Below are 22,859 nucleotides of genomic sequence, written 5' to 3' on the forward strand. Positions count from 1 at the left end.
ATCATCCAAATAAAATAAAGAAATAATATGATTGAAATTCAAAACTTGGTTTGAGATACTAATCACACTGGCCAACAGTTTACCTGATGTAGGATCTTCTCCTGAACAGCCAAAAAAATTTACATTATAAAAAAAACCCGTAAGCTTGTTTGATCTAAGGCAATAAAAGACTTGGTCCTGAGGAAGTGACATTAAGCTACAGTATGGCAGCACCAATATAAGAGAAAATTTAAAGTCTTCACTATGCTTTTACTTGTCAAAACTAAACCTTAAATCTCAATTTTTTATAATTGCATATGCTATTATACATCAAGCAAGTGCAATAAAATAAGACTCAGATTATGCTTTATGCATCTGTAATTGGGCAGTGAGTGGTGGTACTAAAACAGTATTATAACCATTTATTTTATGACAGCCTGCAGTCTATTTGTTTTAGACATACTGAACTCAGTGCAGACTTTAACTTTAAGGGGTGGTGGCATTACTGAGAAAGAGACACAAAAACTAGCAATACAAGAACTTATAAGCCAATCTTTCACACACAAGATTAACAATTTTAACTTATTAGTTTACGTGTATTTTTTATTTTTATTTTCTTGCGTTTTGATAAACCAGTTTCCTAAACATACAGGCCTACTTGTGCACTTGTACCTCTAGCTGTTTTAGGTTTTCAAACCTGATGTGCAAAAATCAGGAGGAGCACGAATAACTAAAGTGACCCCAAAGATTTGGCACTATTGTTTGCAGGGTCAAGGTTGATGACCATAACTTAATTCCATAAACCTGTACATTCATTTTACATTAATTAGGCCAGCGCTTTATGGGGCTCAACCCCACTACATAGAAACACCAAAGAAGAAAGAGTACCATAACATAGCTCCAACATTATGCTGACATTATTGTTGTGAGGGATATGGTGAAGGAGCAATAATTTGTTTTTAAGTGGATATTTTGTTCTTATTTTGGAGTTTAGGAACTTACAACAAAGCTCAAGTTATAAGATGCATGATAAGTGCATAATCCATCTCACAAAAATTTAGAACAGTGGTAATACAACTGTGCTGAACCACATTAGCCAGTTCCACTCAGACTTCTGTAACCTAAAGAAGCACAGTCAGTCTGATTTATCATCTGAGAACAAGATCCTGTCAACTTTGCTCTTCAGCTCTGAGACAGGAAGGAGAATCACCACATTGCTGGTTAATTTCATAGCTAAAGATCTATGAAAACTGCTAATAACATAACAGTATATACTTAGTTATGTCACTCAAACACTGGTGTTAAAAGGATATAATCTCTCTGCTGAAGACAAAATTAAAAAGAAACTTAACAAGTAAATTATAATTGAATCAAATTGAACTGAATGAAATCATGAGGCTGGTGAAGTTCACCCCTTTATTAATTACAAGTAAAATTATACCACTGCAACACCATGTAAGCTAGTAGTGGCATTAATGTGAATGCACATTTTAATACTGTAGAATCTAAATTAATTTCCTTTAATGTGTCATGCCTGCTCCTCCCCCTCGGGTGCGCTCCACATCCCACTCTACTGATCACTGGTTTCAGCATTACATTACCCAGGAGTCCTCTGCTCAAGCAATCATGGACTACACATGTGTCCCATCATCACCCTCAGCTGATGCCCCTGGTCATCCTGCTACTTATACTCCCTGCTCAGACTGATTCATTGTGTAGTATTAGCTTGACTCTCGTTTGACCTGCATCGGTCATCTTTTGTACTGGAAGCTTTATTAAAGTCTGTATAACTTTTGCTGTGCTTGTGTCCATCATCCCTCTGGTTCTGCCTGACATAATGTAACAACTAAAAATACTGAAACATGAATATTAATTCATCAATGCAAATACTCTCCTCTACATTTGCAGCAATAATAAATCTTACATTTTCTCAAAATTTGAAAAAAAAAATGCTTCACCAGCTTCAATAAGACAGAAAAAGACAAACGAATACACTAATAAATAAATATTTTTCCACAAATTAAACCACTGATTTAAATGCAATTTCCACAAATATCACAGAGGATGTTCTAATTGCTCACACTCACCAGATCGATAACCTTCACTTGTCACATGAAGTTGCTAATTAAATTACATGTACACATACTTATGCACATGTCTAAATGCAAACTAATAAAATGCTCAAGAGCACTTTATCAGAATTGAAGGCCTTACTCTGACTAAGAGTTTGTACTGGATAGCTTCACATCTGCCTGGATAGTATCGGTGGTATCTACAGGAACTAAAGCAATCCTTCTTGTCCACAATCTCAAAGCACAACTCCCACTGAGTCTGAATGGGCCAGCGAACTGACCTTCTTACCCAAGATCAATCAGCAGCGTTCACCACTCTTAGCTCTGCTTTGAGGTGTAAATGAGGCCAAAAGCGTCCCTGTGACCAATCAGAGGCAACGCTGTCTCCTGTATGACTCACTGCTTTGCTTCAGCTAACTGGAATCTGATGTCCGGCTCTTTTGGACTGATTGTTCTTGACAGCGTACTAAAGCAATACTTCCTGCAAAACAGAGAACATTTTAAACCTAAGCCAGATAAATATAAAATACTTCCTGGCAATAGAATACTGTTTCCCTGCTGTTTGCCCCATAATAGCTAAAAATGACTCTTTATTATTACTGCCCAAGAAAGAAAATACAGAAAATAAAAGAAAAGGGCGAGCTTGTTCATTCTTTGTCACAAACATCAAGACAAATCCTGAATACTATTATTTATATAAAGTCTATCTGCTTCATTTTATTAGAAGTCAGGGCACTACACTGTCATATTGTTTTCATTTAACAATGCTGAGTTACACCCAAGTTATTCTTCACTTCAATTTTGAGTCCAATGAAAGCTCTATAACTATACTCATAAAAATTAAAACAAAGTGTCTTAGTTTTCTTTTTTAGCAATGCAGAACACCCAGTTATAGAAAGAATATGATAAAAAAAAAGTTTGTTTTTTTTCGTGTATTTAATCAGAAATTAAACGGTTTTCAACGGGTGTTTCTTTTGGGAATCATTTACAATTATTTAATCGATGGGAGCTAGTCAATGCTTGTGCAATGCCACATCTTTGCTCAATCAGATACAAAGTTTTTATTATAGCATGAAACAGTAACATTTCTACTAAGTTCCCCCTTTTTACAACCATATAAACATTCATCTAATTGTTTATAACACTTTAATGACGCTGTCAGCAGATAATTCCTACTTGAACTCTGATTATGTAAATGTTTAATCATAGTCTGCTGCCTTGTCAACCATTAAAAAAATGAAAAAGACGAAAACATATGTTTGGAAAGCACACCTTGTGCCTGTTACTAATGATTGCCAGTGAATGTGTCAGGAAGTGCCTCATGTGCATAGCCAGTGCTGACTTCAACAAATGTTATCTAGATCCACACCAAAGGTAAAGGGTTTGTCCACACTCCCACTCTGCCAAGTGTCATGAAATTCAGCTTGGCCATTTTGGTGCAATCGTATATCAAGCAGTAAAACAAACAAACAAATGGAAATCATCTCAAACTCCACCCTGACTCTTGCATTGGAAGAGGAATAAATACATTCTCTGGCAAAAAACACATTTTAAAAAGAAAGTAAACACATAATTCTGTCTTTATCCCCAGAAACAGAAACTCTGTTTGTCACAGAATAAATCAAGAGGAAATGACATCCTCTATTCTCTGGAGAAGCAGAGCTCACTCATGTTACCTGATGAAACCCAGCTTTGTGGACCTGACAGAATTGGCACGCTGACATGTGCTCTGCAGTCTAAATAACAGTATTCCACAGAGAACCTTCCAGTAAGTTTCATTTGTTATGGTCACTTTCAAGAGTTCTGTGTGTTTATCCAGATAATTGTCCCCCCTAGGGAGGGAAGCTTGTTATGGATTGTGTGGTATTAGACGGCCCTTTAAGTGCCAAAGACTTCATTTTAAAAAACTCAACAGCAGCATCTCCTTCCAGAGTAAACACCCTTAGGAATCATTTCTGTGAGTTACTAGCTGCAGTGCTTTATGTAAAACCAGATGTATAGAGTTAAAAAAAAAACTTTTTTACTCTTTCTTATTTACCATTTGGATGTTAGTTTATGTGTACTAAATGAGAAGTGACTTTATGTGGAGTTATTTATCTAAAGAGGAGAAAAAAGTCCAAACCTCAGACTTCCTGTAAGTGTTTAACAGTGCAGCAGTAAGGCTAAATTGCTTTTACCTTTTTATATCTTTACTTAATGTATCTCTGTCAACTTTTCATCTAATACTCTTTATTTCTTTGCAACTGTTTGAAGTTTAAAAAAGACATTGAAAAAAATCTTTAAACCAATCTTCCTGGCTTTACCTCAACTCTCAAGCCCTTGAAACAAAGTGCGAGAAGCCCAGCTGGCCGCTCATCTGTCTGTTATCCAACCAGCAAGGTGGTGCCCCTGAGGCACAGCTTTGATCTTCCATCCCTCTCTCTTTGTGCCAGCTGTGGAAACATCCTTGCACTCAATCTACACCTGAGCAGCAGACATTTCAGTCTCATTCAACACCTTTACTAAAAGGACAAAGGAGGAAATACCCCCCTCACGTCTTATTGTGTTGCAGGTTTAGGAAGTGGACACCCATAAGCGCATAGGCTCAAAGGAAAAAGAGAGATGTGATCCCAGATCATGAGGTGTGTGCTGAAGCATGTCATTATGCAATTAAATTTTTTCCTGGGAAATACAAGAAAAACATACATATGCCATATATGGACACAACTGAGCAGCATGATCGTATTCACAAAGTAAACCAGTGTGACATCTGACTCCTGCAATAATCGAGAGAGTGAGCACCTGACTTCTAAACGTGTTTTAGACTTGAACTAATCAGTTTTTGTTTTATTCCAGCACTTTTCAGGTCAAAGTAAGGTTAGTTTTAAACATTTTGTTTGCCTACAATCACTACCATTCATATCACCTAATCTAAAGTAAATTTCATCCCCATTTTGAACTGAAATTACATTAAAACATTGTGTAAATTCAGGAGGAGAGTTTATGGTTGTCAGGAACATCAAAGCATGAACTCTAAAAGCTCCACAAAAGGTCAAATTGAATCACAGCACTGATGAACTGACTTGTGTGATCTGAAATATGCACCGCCTGCAGTAGTTAGATTACAAACCTACTACTGAAGATCAGAACCATCTTCTTTCTACGTTTACAGAGGCACGCAGAAACTGAGAGGTGCAAAGTAAACAGAAGATCGGTTTCAGGGCGATGCTTAAAACTGGACACACACACGCACACACACAGAAATCTGGTTTAAATGCTGCATAATAGATTCCCTAGTTTCTTACACAACAGAATGCCTAACTCTAACGCTAACCTGAGCCCTAAAACAGACTCTTAAACCTCTGTGTGCTTTGGTACAATTTGGCACGGTGCACCTAGCATTTTTTGGTCTTCCATTGTAGCTGGTGCCATGTAATCGATAGAATCCAGTACTTGTAGTACCTGGTACTACCTTGGCCAAGATTCCAAATAGGCCAGGCCGATACTGTACAGTGACGCTAACACACACACACAGAGTGCTAAGTGGTCAAAGAGTGGGTGTAAACAGCTCTCTACAGCAGTGAACACATACTGGTACACTTCCCTGTCCCATGAAGTCGTTCAATTCATAACATAAATTTTCGATGACATGCTGCAAATTTGCTCTGATCATTCCCAGCTGATATTCAAATGGCTCTGTACTAAAATTCTGTCCAAATTGCTTAAGTGCAGGATTCAATTCTCCTCTATACTCTTCATATGTAGGTTGCTTTGGATAAAAGTGTTTGCTGAATCAGTAATACACGAAATCAATGCAGTTGTATGACTCGTCCGTGTCGCTGCAGCTTCACACTGATGAACATCTGATCCCACTCAGAACCATACAGAAGTGTACCATTAAATATAATAGGAAGAATCTGGAAACCATTTGGTTTTTATAAGACAAAAAGAACACTAGACCAAAGCCTGTCTAGCTGTTAATAAGGATAGTGGTAATATGATGAAATCTGAACACTCACACCTGGTGAGGCATCATGGTGTCTCTCTAGATGTTAACAAACAAAAACAACACAAGACAAGGATGCATGTAATGAAGGCTTTTGCCAACTGCAACTTTAACTTGTTGAGATGAAAAGTAATGACAGTATTAATTGCTGAAGGCTTTCAAACTTAGTGTGTTTAAAAGTACATAATACTGTACATAAATTAGAGCTGTGGTTAAAAAAAAGATACAAAGACAGTATTTCAGTAGCAAATGTGTGCCAGACCTTGAAAAGCCAGCTGTCAAATGCAAAGAAGTACAGTAATTACCCAATCTTTTATAAAATATCTGTGGTTATTTATTTGCCACAATTAGAGAAAGTAACCTGTTACCATAAACAAAAAACACATACTTGTATCTTTTTTAGAGAAATGTTCGGAGCTCTATCAAAGAGTATTAAATCTAAATAAATCAAATCAAACAAAATTGTCCTGTTTATAAATTAACTATGTAGAATCATACTGAGGAATTTTAATATCTTTTAAGGGGTGGGACATTAACGAATATATTGTAATTATTGACAATATATATTAATGTGTTAAAAAAAAGCATTTAATAGCAGTTTGAGTTCCAAACAACACGGATCATTTGTCTGTGCTCCATTTCCAGTACACCAATTAAAGCGACGCACACATCAGAGCTCGGCAATTACTGTTGCCAATTCAAGTATTTTGGTGCTATATCTAGCGAGTCAGACCCATCTAGTGAATCTATTTTTTAAAAAGCGACCAGCGACAAAGCTAGAGACCTTTTCTGGCGATATCGGAGACGTATGAGACTGTTGTGAAGGCATGCAACATTTACACTTCTCAATGAGCAGCGGTGCTGACCGTAGACTGTAAAAGACGGACGGAGCCTCCGTGACGTCACCCGTAGGTTTCTGAAGAGCTGTACTGAAGCTCATTGGGCAGTTCCCACTGTCGCCATCTTGGCAGCGTCACACGTGTCGTTAGTCCCGGAAAATCCAAAAATGGGCAAAGTGGTGGAGCTGACAGGGGGACTGTGAAGGTGGAGGTGGATGGATGACACCCATAAAACTCAGAGCTGCCTGTAGCTAAGCATATACACAAATATATCTATGGTAGCTAAGAGCTAACCAGCTAATGGAAGTAGGCAGGCTAAAGCTAAGACGAGCTCTTAGCCAGCTATAAACCGCGGTTGTGATGCACTCTCCCTTCTTGTCGCCGATATTGGAGACCTGTCAATCAAAAGGACACGCCCCTAATTATGCCAAATTTCAAGATTAAATAACATCCAAATGAATGAGTTAGAAAAAATTCACCCCCTCACAGTTGTCATGAAGGTAAACTTGACCTATTAATCCTAAAATGGATTTTTGTACCAGGAAACATGTTTATTTCTGCTTTGAAGTTGGTCATTTTAACATGGGAGTCTATGGGGATTGACTCTGTTTTGGAGCCAGCCCCTAGTGGATGAGGGGTGAACTGCAATTTTTTGCACTTCCGCATAGGCTTCACATTTTACGCCTGGAGTTTGCCGCTTGGTGCTGACTCAGGCCGCTCCCCCATCCAACAGCACTGGCAGCTGCAGTCGGAGCAGGAAACTCACCCCTGCTCCATGACCAGACTGAAAACGAAACGTGCAAAGTTGACACTGGCTGATACCACCCTGGCTTACTATCAGTTATTAATCCCTATCAATGTAGAGTGTGGACGAAAACATTTAAAAAGTTAAAAGTGCTGTAACATGTGGTAGACTCTTAATAATCAGAGAACTGTTAGTCAAAGTACTTAAAATGACACTTCAACTTTAGGTCTGTTGATTTTTGGCCAGGGATAATCTTTATTTCTTTTACTGTTATCAATTGAAATGCAATTAAATTCAATATTACCAGAGCTTGAGTTTACAATATTAATGTCTGTGTCTATTATATGATTCAGTCGTCCACTAAAATACATTTAAATTAAAAAAAAAGTTGCTTTTTGAGGCAAATACCGTTTTGCTATTAATCAAGATTATTAATTACAAAGCCTCTAACTAAATTTATTTCTTCCATGACCACAAAAATGTTTAAACATTGATTTATAAGAAATTATCTGTAGCATACCTGTACAAAATTAATATAAATACGTTCTCTCAACTATCAGAGCTGCATTTTGTCTTTGTATTTCAGAAGAATCAACCTTGCTTTTGGCAGAGCTCTTGGGAACATTTCAGAATCTGAAACACAGATACTAAAATATAAAGTACCTTTTAGAATTTCTGAATTAAAACCAACCCAAATGAATATCAGAAGTAGGTACAAATTATATATTTTAACAGAAACACAAGAGGAGCACCTATAATTGCAAATGCAGAAATTTCACAATTGTCAATAAGCACTGTGCCATGGCAAGGGGTTAAAGAAAATTAATACATTACAAATGTATAAATAAAACTAACCCTATTTAAAGAATGTTTTTGAGGAATTTGAACGTCTGAAACAGCCAAACTGTTACTCTACCTCTTAAGATTTATGTTGTGATAAACCTTCACATGAATATTGTTTAATCGTTTGGCCAGGTATTTCAGTTTGGTGGGTCTTTCTTTGTCTTTCACTGAGTTCAGGTTCATGTCAAACATGAAAGCAGTGTAACATCAACATGTGTTCTCTTGTTTTCAAGTCATACTTAAATGCCATTGTGTAAATGATTTAGAGTAAGAGGTTTTCTTTAATTCTTTGTCTTGGAAACATTTTATAGTTCAGCCAGCAGTTTCCAGTAAAATTTCATTACGATACTTTAAAAATAAAATTGCTATCAGTTACTGTTGTTACAGTAAAAGTACTGCCTTGCAGATGTATGGCCTGCAGACTTGCAGTTTTTCCTCTCCTCCACTGCTGAGATATAGTAATGAACAATAATCAGAGGTGTATTCTGGCAGAACATTATGTTAAATTGACCCCTGACCTTTTGAATATAGAGCGTCATCACTTCATCAGTTTATCTTATAAAATATTAGCATATATTCCTGAATTACAGCAGAACAGTCTTTTGTAAAGTCACCGTAACCTTGTACTTCATCAGTTTATCCCTGAGTCAAAGTGAATGCTTGAGCTAAATTGAAAAAAAATTCCCTTAAGGCATTCCTGAGATACTATGTTCACAAGATGGGGAGAGATGAACGAATGTAGAGGAAATGAGAAATAAATCATAGTCTTACAGTCAGCGGAAACAATACTGAGCTTTTGAAAAGAAGTATGAGCAATACAGCAGTAGTGTGGAACATAGGATTTCAGTAAAAACAACACCCTCCCCTGAAACAATTTGCTTTCAATGGTGTCCATGGGGGGGCTGAGATTACAAAGAGAACTTAATCTCTACACTTTTAACCTACACTACATTTCCTCTTCACTTACCTGAAATTACATCTCTACACTAATTTATGTTACTGTTTTTGGTATCAAACGATTTACTTCTTTGAAAGTCAAGCCATATTCTTGTGCTATCAAGAAATTGTAGAAATCATAGGAATGATAGGATTTGGCATTGCTACAACTTTGGTTAAGTTTAGGAGAATGCTGCAAGTTTACATTCATGGTTTCTACTTTTGAATTCCCAACATAGTTAAACAGCAAAGGGTTCCATTAGTCTGATACCTTGGTCACGCTCTACACATGGATGTTAGGATGGAAAGTATTGATTTCACAACAAAGATTTGTCTGTCCACAGAAACTTCATAATAGAGGTCTTTTAGAGGCCTCTATCTTAGGCTCCACTCAAGCTGGGTAACGTAGCTGGTAGAGCTGGATTTCTGTAAGAACTTAATGTTTTTCTTTTCCTGGCTAAGGTGCATTCATATTGTCCATGTCAGCATAAGTGCATGTAGTCTTTACTATTAGAGAATATTATAGGAAAATGAATATTGTGCTTTATCATCCAGTGTGCACATTTTGTGACTACATGTTTCTGGGAAGCAAGTGTTCCTTAAAAGCTCTGTCTACTAGTATTGGAAAACTGTCTGTCACTGTATGCTGCATGCTGGATATATCTGAGTTAGAGAGGGAGGGAAATCTGACTTAATGCTGTGAAATTTGGCAAAGCTTACCCTGGGTACTCTCCAGTCACTGGGATTGACTGCAGTAAGAGGCACTTACTCTGATCCAGCCACAGAGACTTCAAAAGTGCAGGGCGGGGAGGGCTCCTTTATGTGTCTCCTTGTTAAAGTAAAAGGTGGCGTTGATGAAGAAGCATAGTGTAAGCTATCTACTGCCCTCTTAAGGCCTCCACTAACTGGCTAAACAGAGTATGCAGGCAAATTTGCAGTAGCTACAACTACTACTTTTATGTATTTTCCATAAAAGTAAACCTTTTTAACCAAATGTGGCCATGACATGTAAAAGGTGAACTAATGTAATAAGTAAAAGTAAAAAGTAAATCACAGTGATGCAAAAGCAAGAGTGCAAGTGAGTTCATCATTTAACTATGTCCTTATGACACACATGCCTCTACTGGCCACAAACACTCAAGCCATTCATATGAGAATGATGAAGCTCAAACAAATACAATATTTTTGTAGAGTAAAATTCAATCTAGATTTATTATTTTTAAAAATATTTTTATGTGATAGCTTTTTTCCCCCCTTTTCAGATAGGCTCTTAAAATAATAATTCATTTGCTGGCTTTTTGAAAATAATCTCAAATTTTCATCTACTAAATAAGTTCAACAGCTGTATTTTCATATGTAGTAATCCTGCTTACTGTTATGAGAGCAGTTGCAGGGCTCTTGTCTTGCCAAGTCTTGTCCCCTGGCTGCAGTGTAAATGAATGTAAATCACATTCCTTCAAGTGTACCTCTAGGGAATATGACATCTGTACTGATGTCGTATTTTAGAGTGGTTCTGAAAACATCTCTGTGTGTGCGTGGCAGTGGGGGTGAGGTATGCATGGTGACTGGCTCTCAATGGGATGAAATCAAGCTGCAACAGGCTCAGCCTAAACCCGGGATCAAACTGACGCCTGCGGTGAGTGGCACGACGTTGCTGTGCAGCAACAACCAGTTAACGTGTTGGCAAGTCCACTCAGCCACTTTACAAATTTATCCAGTATTAGGTAAAGGAAAGAAGAAGAAAAAGTTGAGCAAATCAGTGTTGCATCAAGCGGAAAAAAAAACCCACACTAAAGTCAAAGTGAATTACTCTACTTACTTATCAAAATGAAGATGGAGAGATAAGTGTGTTTTTTCATTAAATCCATGGTTCCCTTCTCTTCGGCGGCACAACCACAGCGAGTTGTTGGTTTTGGCATATTTATGCCCTCATGAATACGTCGAGTGGACGGTCACAAACAGGGATCGCGAGGCACAGTTCACGGACATACGCGCGCTCCTCCGGACAGTATAGTTATTTCTCCAAGTTGCGCACTGCTACTCATACCGGTGATGCTGATGCTGCTGCAGCTCCCAGTGACGACAAACCCCGTCAAACCCTCCCTCCTGTTTCTGCTCTTTCTCATTTTAAGTCACCACTCAGAAGGGATCCTTCTGGTCCCAATGAGTCTTTCTTTCTTTCTTTCTTTCTTTCTTTCTTTCTTTCTTTCTTTCTTTCTTTCTTTCTTTCTTTCTTTCTTTCTTTTTTCTTTTTTCTTTTTATTATTGTTATTAAAGCATTTATACTGAACGCTGGCAGGATGTTCATTTAGTTCTTATCTCAATACTCTAAATTTGAATTTTGCTCTCTAATTACTAAAATCCGGAGGTCACATTGGTTAATCCGTGAAAATTGGGTTAAAATCTTTACCGTAAAGGATCCCAGAGAATTCGTTAAGTGGGCGATGACGTCATTCGATAATCTACCATTATTAGTTTATGAGAATACATTTCTGACTGTTTTTGGTAATGTGAATATTTATTTTTTTAGAGAAAGATAAAATGATCTTTATAAAGATCAAGTTTAGAGATGAAACATTTTCCTAATTTCAAGATAGATTGGTGTCTTGTGTTAAGTGCAGAAAAGCCCCTATTTGCAAAAATGCAAAGGAGATTGCAACTTTTTTTTTTAAAACCAGCCCCACTTATTTCAAGCTTAACTTGAAATATGTGGAGTTTTTTACATTAATTGTTAGAAGTGGTTAAAAATGTAAAGCTTTGTTTTCATAAAGATTTTGCTACATCAAACATTGCAATCAGCAGGACAACAATCAGAACTCTGCCAAAACAACTTTGAAAAACTGATGCAAACAAAGCAGGAGAGGGCTTGAAGAAGACAGAAAAATCCATCCATCCATCCATCCTTCTATATTTCAGCACTGGGCTGCAGTGGTAGCTGGAACATATCAAAGTAGCTGTTAGGTAAAAGGCAAGGTACTCCCTGGTCACGGTGAAGAATTATCATAAGACTATCTTTTAAAAAAAATCAGAGTTCTTCAAATAAATATCTACACTTAATCAACTTAGGAAACAAATCCTGTGAACTAATGCACTTAAAATAAAGAGCAGTAAGTAAGTAAGTAAGTTATTTAAAGAACAAAACAATGCAGTTTCCAAAAAGAACAGCTCTCCAACTGTTAGCCACAGCAACAGTTCACTGATAGGCTGAGCATATGTTGTAGCTGATTCCATTTAATACCAGCTATTGTGGAAGCAAACATCTTGGATGGCTTCTACAACAGAACAATCAAACCCTTACAAAATCTACAATGAACCACCCTTGACGTAATGCAAGGCAGGTTTGTTTTTAAGTACATTTCATACAGAAGGCAACCCAATGTGTTGTACATAATACATAAACAGTCATTAGAGAATAGTGAATTATGTTTTCATGATATACATCATCATTATTACTATCATCAACATCATCACTGATGTCATTGTTTTCATGATTATTATCATCATCCTCAAGGAAATAGATTCCGAAAGAAAAAGCTTGTAAAATATTGTCGATAAAACATTTTAAAACCCCGAAAAAAAAAAAAAAAAAAAAAAACCTTCTGGTTTTCTGGTGGTTTGTTCCAGATATTAGGTACATCTAAACTAAATGCTGCTTCTCCTTATTTAGTTTTACCTCTTGAGATGGAGAGCAAAGTTGGACCAGCTGGTCTTACAAGCTCATCATCGAATAGATAGTTTTGTGCACAAGCAGCAAAATTTTAAAATACATTTTTTTGACATCCCAGAAAAGCAAATACTGGTATACTGACAATGTAGAGGGATGTGTCTTTGCTGAGTGGTTGTGAAAGACACCTGCAGCTGAGTTGTTTTCTGTCTTGTTTTTTCTGATAACTAGTGTGTAGAGCTAGAGATGTTTTCAGCAGATGAAGCCATTAAACTGTTTTTTTGTGGCTTTTAAAGGCCAAGCACAACTGTAATGATTTAATGATTTAATGACTGTGCTGAATCTCATTGAAAATGTCAGAATCAATTTTATTCTGGTTAAAAGTCAGTGAAAATAATGCCTGTGACATTAAAATCAGTGAATAATGTTGTTATATTTCATTTTTGGGTAATCACACCTTAATCATTTAAGAAAGTATTTATTTTTACTCAATAACCTTTTACCTTTTACTCGGTGTATAACTTTTAGTTATAATGGGTATTGTGCATTCAGTGATCCTGGCCATAAGAGGTTAAGTAGCATTAGAAACTGATTTTGATGAGCTGTCCCTTTATGTTCAGTAATTTCTATCATGAGGCTAACATGCTTGTAACAGAGAGATGGATATGGCATTTAAAGAATCCTGAATAAAAATGTGAAGGGAAATTCTATAATAACCAAGTTGTGATTTGTATGATGAATGTGTTGCTTCCTGCAGAAAATTTTGTCTCCTAACCTGGGATCTAATTTAGGTTAATAAACTTATACGATTTCAACTCCGTAGCTAGGACAGTGTTTCAAATGAGCAGAAAGGTGCAGTTGTGCATAAAGCTGTATTTTGACTACCCTTAAAGACACATTGTAAAAGGTAAATGGTCTGTATTTATATAGCGCTTTTACCTAAAGCGCTTTACAATATACATCACATTCACCCATTCACACACACATTCACACACTGATGGCGGAAGCTGCCATGCAAGGCGCTCAACCACAACCCATCAGGAGCAATTAGGGGTTCAGTGTCTTGTTCAGGGACACCTCGACATGAGCTCACCGAGCCGGGCTGCAGGACGACCACTCTACCCACTGAGCCATGCCGCCCCCCCCTATATATATATACATATATATATATATATAGACAGTTTTAGAGAAGTTTGGTTTTAAGTCCTTTCGCAGTACTGAAACTACACTTTTAAAAGTTTAAATGACTTTCTTTTAACTACTGATTGTGGAAGTTCTGCTGTCCTGGTTCTTTTAGACTTAACTGCAGCATTTGACACAGTTGATCATCAAATCCTTGTGACTTGGAGCAATTGTCCTGCTTTAGTTCCGGTCTTATTTGTCAGATTGGTCTTTCTGTTTTCATCTTGGTGAGTATTCCTCAGCTGTTTCCCATCTAAGTTGTGGTGCCCCACAAATGTCCATTTTAGGTCCATTACTCTGGGGACTATATTTAAAAAGCACAATATTGCCTACCATTGCTTTGCAGATGATGTACAGATATATGTCCCATTAACCACAAGGAGATTATCTTATTCCTCTTGCCAGTTTCTTAAAAGATTTAAAAGTCTGGATGAAATTAAACTTTCTGCATTCAGATGAGGAGAAAAATGAAATTGTGGTCTTTGGACTCTCTGAGCTTCTAAATGGTGCTGTAAGTGTTCTTGACCGGCTTATTTCACACTGTCGAACCCATGTGAAAAATCTTGGTGTAACTGTTAATATTTCTTTTAACTTCCATCCGCAGGTCAGCTCAGTAGTAAAAAGCTTTTTCTTTCATTTGAGGCTGATTGGCAAGATAAAGCCCTACCTGCCTGAGCAAGACCTAGGACAACATCGTCCACCAGTTCATCATGTCCTGGTTAGATTACTACAACTCCCTGTATTATGGCCTTGATCAGTCATCTTTGCACCGATTGCAGTTCGCTCAAAATGCAGCTGCTCGGTTGCTTACAAGGAGGAGACAACATGATCACATTACCCCTGTGCTTGCTACTTTGCACTGGCTTCCTGTCAGTTTTAGGACTCAGTGCAAAATTTACCTCCAAACATCTACTTTGGGAGGAAATTAAGGTATGCTCGAAGCATTGCTCAGGTGATATCGGTGAAGGGCTCCTGTGTTAACGTGTAGCTCCATCTGTTAAAAAAACCAAACAACTAATTTGTTCTTTGAAAAATTATCTTCTACATAATGCAAATAACATGATAGGTGTATATTTTCATTTTTTTACAACATATTTTTAAATGTTTTGAGCTGCACATAAAACAGAATTTAAGAAACTACCACAAAGCCTTCATCACTGCTTTCAGAAATATAAACATTTGGCACATTTGCTGTTTTAAGCTATAAAAGTGGAATAACGTAAAGCTTACAAACACAGACCTCGGTGTGTCTCCACAGCTCTGTGATGCAGAAAACTGACCCAAAACTAGTCATCAAGTTTCCAAAACCCACTTTTTATTACAGTAACATCTATAATAGGAACAATGTTTTTATTTAGTATGTAAAAACCTGTTTAGAAATGGCAAAGGTATGACACAAACAGGAACTGGTGCCACAGTTGTGCAGAGTTTGCTTCATCAGCCCCCTAAAGAGCACTTTCATGTTTATGAGTGAATCTGGCAGTCAGAGGCAGAGGATTTTTTTTCCACCCATCACAGCACTTTGCTTTGAATTTTTACTGATAAAATATAAAAAATAAAAACCTGCTGTGTAAGAGAAAATTAGCTTCAATTAAATGAATGAACAAAAGAACAAACAAATGAACAAATTTATTTGTTTTGAACGTATGAAAGAGAAGCTATATACAAAAAGAAAACAAAAAAAGAAGAAAAAAATAATATTGGATCATATTATAATATAAAGAAATTTGAAAAGGAATGGAAAGAAGTGTGCACTTTTTTTGGATAGAGATAAAATCAAATCAAATCTAATTTTATTTATAGAGCACTTTTCATGCCCAAGGCAACACAAAGTGCCTCACATAATAAAAACAAATTATGTATACTGAAATCTAAAGTTGAAAGCCTTCACACATAAAAAAAACAAATAAAAAAAATAAAAAAGGCACACCTCATAATTGTTCACATACAATCGCACACAAACTCACACACATACAAAGCACATGCCCACCCATACCCCATTCTGTACAAACATGAACTCCCATTACTAATAACTGTCTCTGAACTTAAAGTAAGTATAAAAGTAATGATAATATGACAACATCTGAAAACAAAAGGAAAAAGAAAATGGAAAAACATTAACAAACAGCAGAATTGATAAAAAAAACTCCAACTAAAATACAATAGTTCCATAAAGGAATAGGCACAGGAAATAGTAAAGCACAAACAATGATGCTATGTGTTCTGCCTATTCAAACAGTCTCAACGGAAGTCTACAGTATGTAAAGACTAAACTGATTGGCTACAGTCCAGACTGTGGTCACATGGATCCCTGGTCACCACCAGCCAACTCTTACACTGAGCTTCCTTGTTATGTGTAGCGGCAGAGGTAAGAACCCAAACGCAGGCAGTTCAGGCAGGAGGCAGAAAGGTGCTGGTAACAGGGTTTATTTTAATCAGGGAACCACACGTTACAGGGGAGAAACCATAAACCATGACACTTCTTTATGCGATTTTCAACTTTCCTCATTGCCTTTGTTTCTTCTTCATATTCATATTAAAACAATAACTTTATGATTTAGCATTTTTCTGAGAAGCATCCTGTAAGACTGAATGGGTGCTGCAGTTTAGATATTTTCTCTCCTTTGTTCTTTTATGTCAAACTTTGACAAACTGCAGCTGCAACTTTAAATTATTTATATATCTGCGATGAATCGTAGTAATTTGTAGAAAATTACAAGGTTTTTAAAATTATCTTTTTTCAAATTCTTAATGAACTGCAAAGTCAGATTTTCAAATGCAAAACTGTAAACTGTAATGAGCCAGACCAAGTCAGTTTAGCATGTAGAGCCAAATAACTCTTAGATGGATAGGATATGATATTATGTGTCTGTTCACTGGAAACCAGCATTGCATTACTCTGGCCAAGCATGTGGTTTCAAACTTTTCCAAATCACATCAGATTAGCCTGAGGAACAATGATGTGTGGTTTACTTGTTATTTATTCCATTTAGTACTGCTTGAAAAAACATGACCTTTCTTTTTAGAGACTATCTGGCAAATTGAAAGAACCTGTCACCTGCCAAAAATGAAAGATAATCATAGAAACATTGATGGCATTGAGATGGTTATAATCCACATGCATATGTTATTTCATTTGCTCTGGCTGCATTGCAAGAAAAGTCTAGGTCATTTGCACTTTTTCTGGAGCTGCTAATGACTGAATGTGTTGCTCTAACCACTTAAGAATATCTCAGACTCAGCAGAAACCTACATATGCAATGACTTAAACCTGTTGATCCTTTGCTTGTGTGGCAGAAGTCCAAACAAACTGGTGCAATAGTACATCTAATTTTATGTGACTTAAACTGAATTTTCATGACCCGACTTGCATTGAATCTGGCTGGAATTATGAAGAGATTTTTCTCAGCTTATGTTATTTTTTCCTCTGCTTGTATTGATGATCATGCACAAACATCTAATGCAGTTCCAGTAAGTGGCAACATTTATGCCACTGATGACAACTTTAAGATGCCAGTTAGGATGATATATCTATTCCAAGTGCATTTACTTTTTTCTTTCAGTTGGATTAAATCTACATAGTGACACTTTTCATAAGAAAACTTAACATGTAATTAAATAAAGAGAGCGAAATGCAGATGGTAAACCAATGAGAATGACCTATAAAAGGTTGTAAATTCAGCATTTATCGATGCATGTGTTTCCAATTTGTTCACCACATGTACTTCCATTCAAAGTTTATTGTAAATTAAGCCTCTCTCAATTCATCACTTTATAACTCTGATTAGCTAACAGACAGATGTATTGACTGATGTTGTCATGCAGCGGTTAACACATTGTTTACCTCGAAGTCAGCAGGAAATGACTTGCTCTTGATGTCTAATCTAATAAAAGTGAAATACGCAGCTGTCTGGGTCTTTTAGGATGTATTTTCCCCATCTTCTGTGTGTGTGTGTGTATATATATATAACTCCTGTTATGTCTTCTAAGGAAATGCCCTCCTATATACTGTGTCCTTGGCACAATAGATATTCTTCCCTTTGCTACATACATGCTTTTAGAGATAAAAGAAAAAAGATTAAAAAAAAAAAAAAACATCTGCAGAGGTTTGAAATGACTGCTCTTTGAATGTCAGCCGGTAGAACGACAAAAAAAAAAAAAAAAAAAAAAAACAAAGAGAGAGAGAACTGGCTTTCTACATTCACCCTTTTTCTTAGTTTTTCTCTCTCTGTGTCCAGACCGGATCTGTCTAAACTGCTAGACATGCTGACAGAATAGTTAATACCAAGCAGATCAGATTGCTTGTCCATGCAGGTTTGCTGAGGAGCCACATGTAAAGCAATAAGGATCACATTTCTTGGTTGATTTTTTGAACTGTAGCTCAAGACCAGCTGATTTAAATTTCTTAAAGGACAAGAAACAAGCCGTATATGTGCATGAAAAAGACAGGAAAACGGTAGAAAAAAGAACAGTTAGAAATATAAGAAAATTGTGTTTAGATTCCTACAGACCTTCAACTGGATTTAATTTCCTTCCCTTTAGCTAAACACCAAAAGTTCTAAAGGAAAATCCTAAAGAGTTTAAAGTAATGTGAAGAACGTTAATGCAGTGAAAACAAAGAGCAAATGCTTGTACAAATGGAAGAAATTGTAAGACTATAATATGGGAAGTGCAACTGTTGTTGAGATGAGTTGTAACAATATTAACAGGAATAAAAAGGACAAAGAAGAGAGGATGGGAAAACCCACAGACCACAGAATTCAGACACTGTCAAAGAGGCGACATCAGAAATTAGGAGATGATATTAGAGTACAGAGAAACAAAGAAAGGTTTTGTGTGGAGCCTGAACACATTTTTAGGGTTATTAGCCAAATCCCAGAAAAAAATCCACTGGCTCTTTTTAGTGTATATTAAGTTTGCCCTGAAGGCAGATTATTTTGGAAAAATGTTTATTCCCTTTATTAATGACACTTTGATGTTAAATAGATACAGTGCAATTCTTAACATTTGTGTTAAGATTGGGGGCGTGTCTTGATTAAAAAATAATCTAATTGATTAATTATAGGCTTTGTAGTTAATTATTCTCTAACAACTCCTGCAGTTCTCTAATTAAAAGTCTACAACAAGAGTGCTTTTAACTTTTAAAATGTTTTTGTCCACACTCTATATTAATATCTGACAGTAAGCTAGGGCGGGATCAGCCAGTGTCAAGTTTAATTTTCAGTCTGGTCATGGAGCAGGGGTGAATGGTAATGGACCAGGGTGGGGGGGGGTGGAAGTGCTGCTCACTGAGAAGTAAACATTCTTTCAAGTTAGTTTAAAAAAATCTCCAATAGCACCAGGAAATGTCTCTAGATTTGTCACTAGTCGCTTCTTTGAAATAGAGTCACTAGATGGATCTGAACACTCACTAAAAATAGTGCCAAAGTAGTTAAATTGTAGTTAATTTAGCCAAGCTCTGGCATGTGTCCAATAGACTGTATATAAAAGATGGACGGAGCCTCTGTGACTTCACCCATCGGTTTCTGAGGAGCTGATTTGAAGCTCATTAGGCTATTCCCACAATCGCCATCTTGGCAGCGTCAGACGTGATCTCATTCCCGGAGAATCCAAAAATGGGCAAAGAGATGGAGCTGAGAAGGGGACTGTAAAGGGGGGATGGATGATTGACAACGATCAAACTCCGAGTTGCCTGTAGCTAAGAGCTAACCGAGCTAACAGTAGCTAACCAGCTAACAGAGGTAGACAAGCTAAAGCTAAGGCGCGCTGTTAGCCAGCTAAAAACTACGGTTGTGCTGCACTCTCCCTTCTTTCTACGGATATTGGATACCTGTCAATCAAAAAGACACGCCCCTAATTATGCCAAATTTCAAGATTAAATAACATCCAAATGGATTAGTTAGAAAACAATTCACCCCCCTCTCAGCCGTTATGACGGTAAACTTGACCTATTAAACCTAAAAAAAAAAATTTCGTACCAGGCTTTAAACATGTATTTTTCTGCTGTGAAGTTGGTCTTTTTAACATGGAAGTCTATGGAGATTGACTCCGTTTTGGAGCCAGCCCCTAGTGGATGAGGGGTGAACTGCAACTTTTTGCACTTCCACATAGGCTTCACATTTTACTGCCGGAGGCTGCCGCTTGGTCTCAGTTTAATCAGTGTACCAGAAATGGTGCATAGACAAACGTTCTGCGTTGTTTGGAATTCAAACTGCGATTAAACGAGTTAATTTTTTTAACCTGTTAATTTTTTTTCTTTTATTGTAATTAATTAATCGTAATTAACGAGTTAAAGTCCCACCCCTAGATAAATAAAACTTCCTTAGTATCAATGTTCATGTCATATGAGTTACTGTAGCATCTGGTTTCCCACTGTGCACGCTTGCCTGGCTCAGTTACATTGATTTTAAATGATCTAATATATCTGAATAAATATGAGATTTTAGACAGCACATAGCGAGAAAGGAAGTCTTAATACTTTTTTCCACATTTTGTTAGACTGATATTAAAATAGATTTGATTTTCACATCAATGTACAGTAAATACAAAAATACATACATTAAAAAAGAAGCCTTTTGGACTTTTTTGGTGATTTAGTAAGAAACACTGAAATATCCAATTTAGATAGATATCAGACACACATTTCCTTTGGATGTTCCACTAATTCTCCTTATCTAAAATGTTCAGTTTGGATGGAAAGCATTGGTCCACCACCTATTTTAGCTATCCTCTGAGATACTCTGGTTTCAGGTTTAAAAATAATCTGATTGGGTCATTTTGGGTCTTTCAAAATTTTAATGAAAACAATTTAGCTTTTTCTTGGCTTTTTGTTTTGGGTTGTTGTCTCATTGAAATGCAAATATTAATTTCAGCCAGAAATCCTAAGCACTGTAAAAAAGGTTTTCACTATATTTTTATGCATCTATTTTTCTCTCTATAATGACTTGTCTGCCAGTCACTGTCACAGAAAATTCTTCTCAGGGAATGATGCTGCCACCACCAAGTTTAATTATTGTGATGGTATCAACAGGTACTGAAGTGAAGCTTTTTGCATCTTTTCATCAGTAACCTCTGTAGGTCATTATAAGGTATTTGTTTGGAAGGACACATGCAGGTAATTCCTGAAACAATGTCAAAGAACATAATTGGACCAAGAGTGTTTTTATTTCAAAGCAGTTAAATTATATCCATTTACATGTGAAATATTTAGCTTACTTCATTATTATTTCATTATATTGGTTTTTTTACAATGTGCTAAATAATAATCATAAGTATTAAAATAAAGCTTTGAAGCAAAATTAAACAAGTCCTATTTATTTTAATCCAATTTAACCAACTTCATGATAATTATATACACATAATACCAATCAATCAACAAATCTTCATGTCAATTTGGTTGGAAGAAGAAGCCGATAAACCAGACTCAGGAAGGGCTGCCATCTACCTTGACGATTTGTGAGCTAAGACAGGACAGAGGCACAACTAAACCCAGCAACACCAGCACTTAAATGACAAAAAAAAAGACATAGAAAAAGACTAACATTTTCACAACAATAATGGCATGTAACAGTAAAGACAAAGTTGATGAGAGGTGCTCTCATCATGGCATATCCTTCAGCTGAACACACCACACTACCGCACATGTCGTGTGAATGCTAACACACCATCAAGCTAGCAGACGGAGGAGAAGACGCGTGAGTAATATGAGGTGTTGGACAAATGGATGGTTTTGATTACACCACTGAGGACTGGACAACATACGTGGAGAGAGGTGAGTAGTATTGTCTGGCTAACAAATTTGAGGATGAAAGGAAAGTTGCTGTGTAAGTGTCATGGAAGCAAAAACATATAACCTGTTATGCAGCCTTACAACACCAGTTAAACCATCAGAAAAAAAGCTTCAAAGAGATCACAGAAGTGCTTCAAAAGCATTTCAACCTGAAGCTACAGATTATAGCCTAACATTTTCGATTTCATAGACGAAATCAACTAAAGACTGAGTCCACATCGGAGTACATCGCAGAGCTTCGGCTCTTGTCAGAACATTGTCAGTTGGAGGAGGTGCTGTCAGATGAGCTGAGAGACCATTTCGTCTGCGGGCTGCACAATGAGAGCACACAGAAGCGACTCCTCACGGAGGATAATCTCCCACTGAACTGCGCATTAGAGATTGCTATATCTATGGTGACGGTGGCAAAAGATGCAGGAGAGTTCCAGGGAAAATGCACAGAGGCGTGTTCTGTGAATAAGTTACAGATGCAGCGCAATGATAACAGCCTCCTACAGATGTGAGGAAAAGTCACATTACGCTGCTAATTACTGGTTTAAGGATAAAGAATGCTGACAGTGTAACAAAAAGGGACACATACAGAAAATTTCTTAAACAAAGCAAATCATAAAAAGAAGAATAAAATGTGGAAAAGAGACAGGAAGTTGCATGAAATAAGTGAGACATACTCTAATGATTCTCACGAAAATTTGGCATGCCTTGGGCTGTACACAATACAGGAGAAAGATAATTAGGTGACGTGGCTTACACCAAAATTACAGGGACTTGAGTTACAGATGGAACTGGACACTTGATCAGCTCTCTCACTGATCTCATATAGAGACT

The 22,859-nt window shown here is 36.8% G+C and overlaps 1 protein-coding gene across 1 annotated transcript in view; it reads right to left on the bottom strand.

Annotated features, from left to right (window-relative positions):
• Window positions 1–11,464, bottom strand: part of ltk (leukocyte receptor tyrosine kinase) — a 62,323-nt gene extending 50,859 nt beyond the window's left edge. The window contains exon 1 of the mRNA XM_041972863.1: window positions 11,219–11,464. Coding sequence (XP_041828797.1) covers window positions 11,219–11,318 — 100 coding nt within the window. The 5' untranslated portion in view covers window positions 11,319–11,464. The remainder of the gene's footprint in view (window positions 1–11,218) is intronic.
• Window positions 11,465–22,859: the final 11,395 nt, after the last annotated feature.

The sequence above is a fragment of the Melanotaenia boesemani genome, chromosome 20 (assembly GCF_017639745.1).
Source record: "Melanotaenia boesemani isolate fMelBoe1 chromosome 20, fMelBoe1.pri, whole genome shotgun sequence".
Lineage (NCBI taxonomy): Eukaryota > Metazoa > Chordata > Actinopteri > Atheriniformes > Melanotaeniidae > Melanotaenia > Melanotaenia boesemani.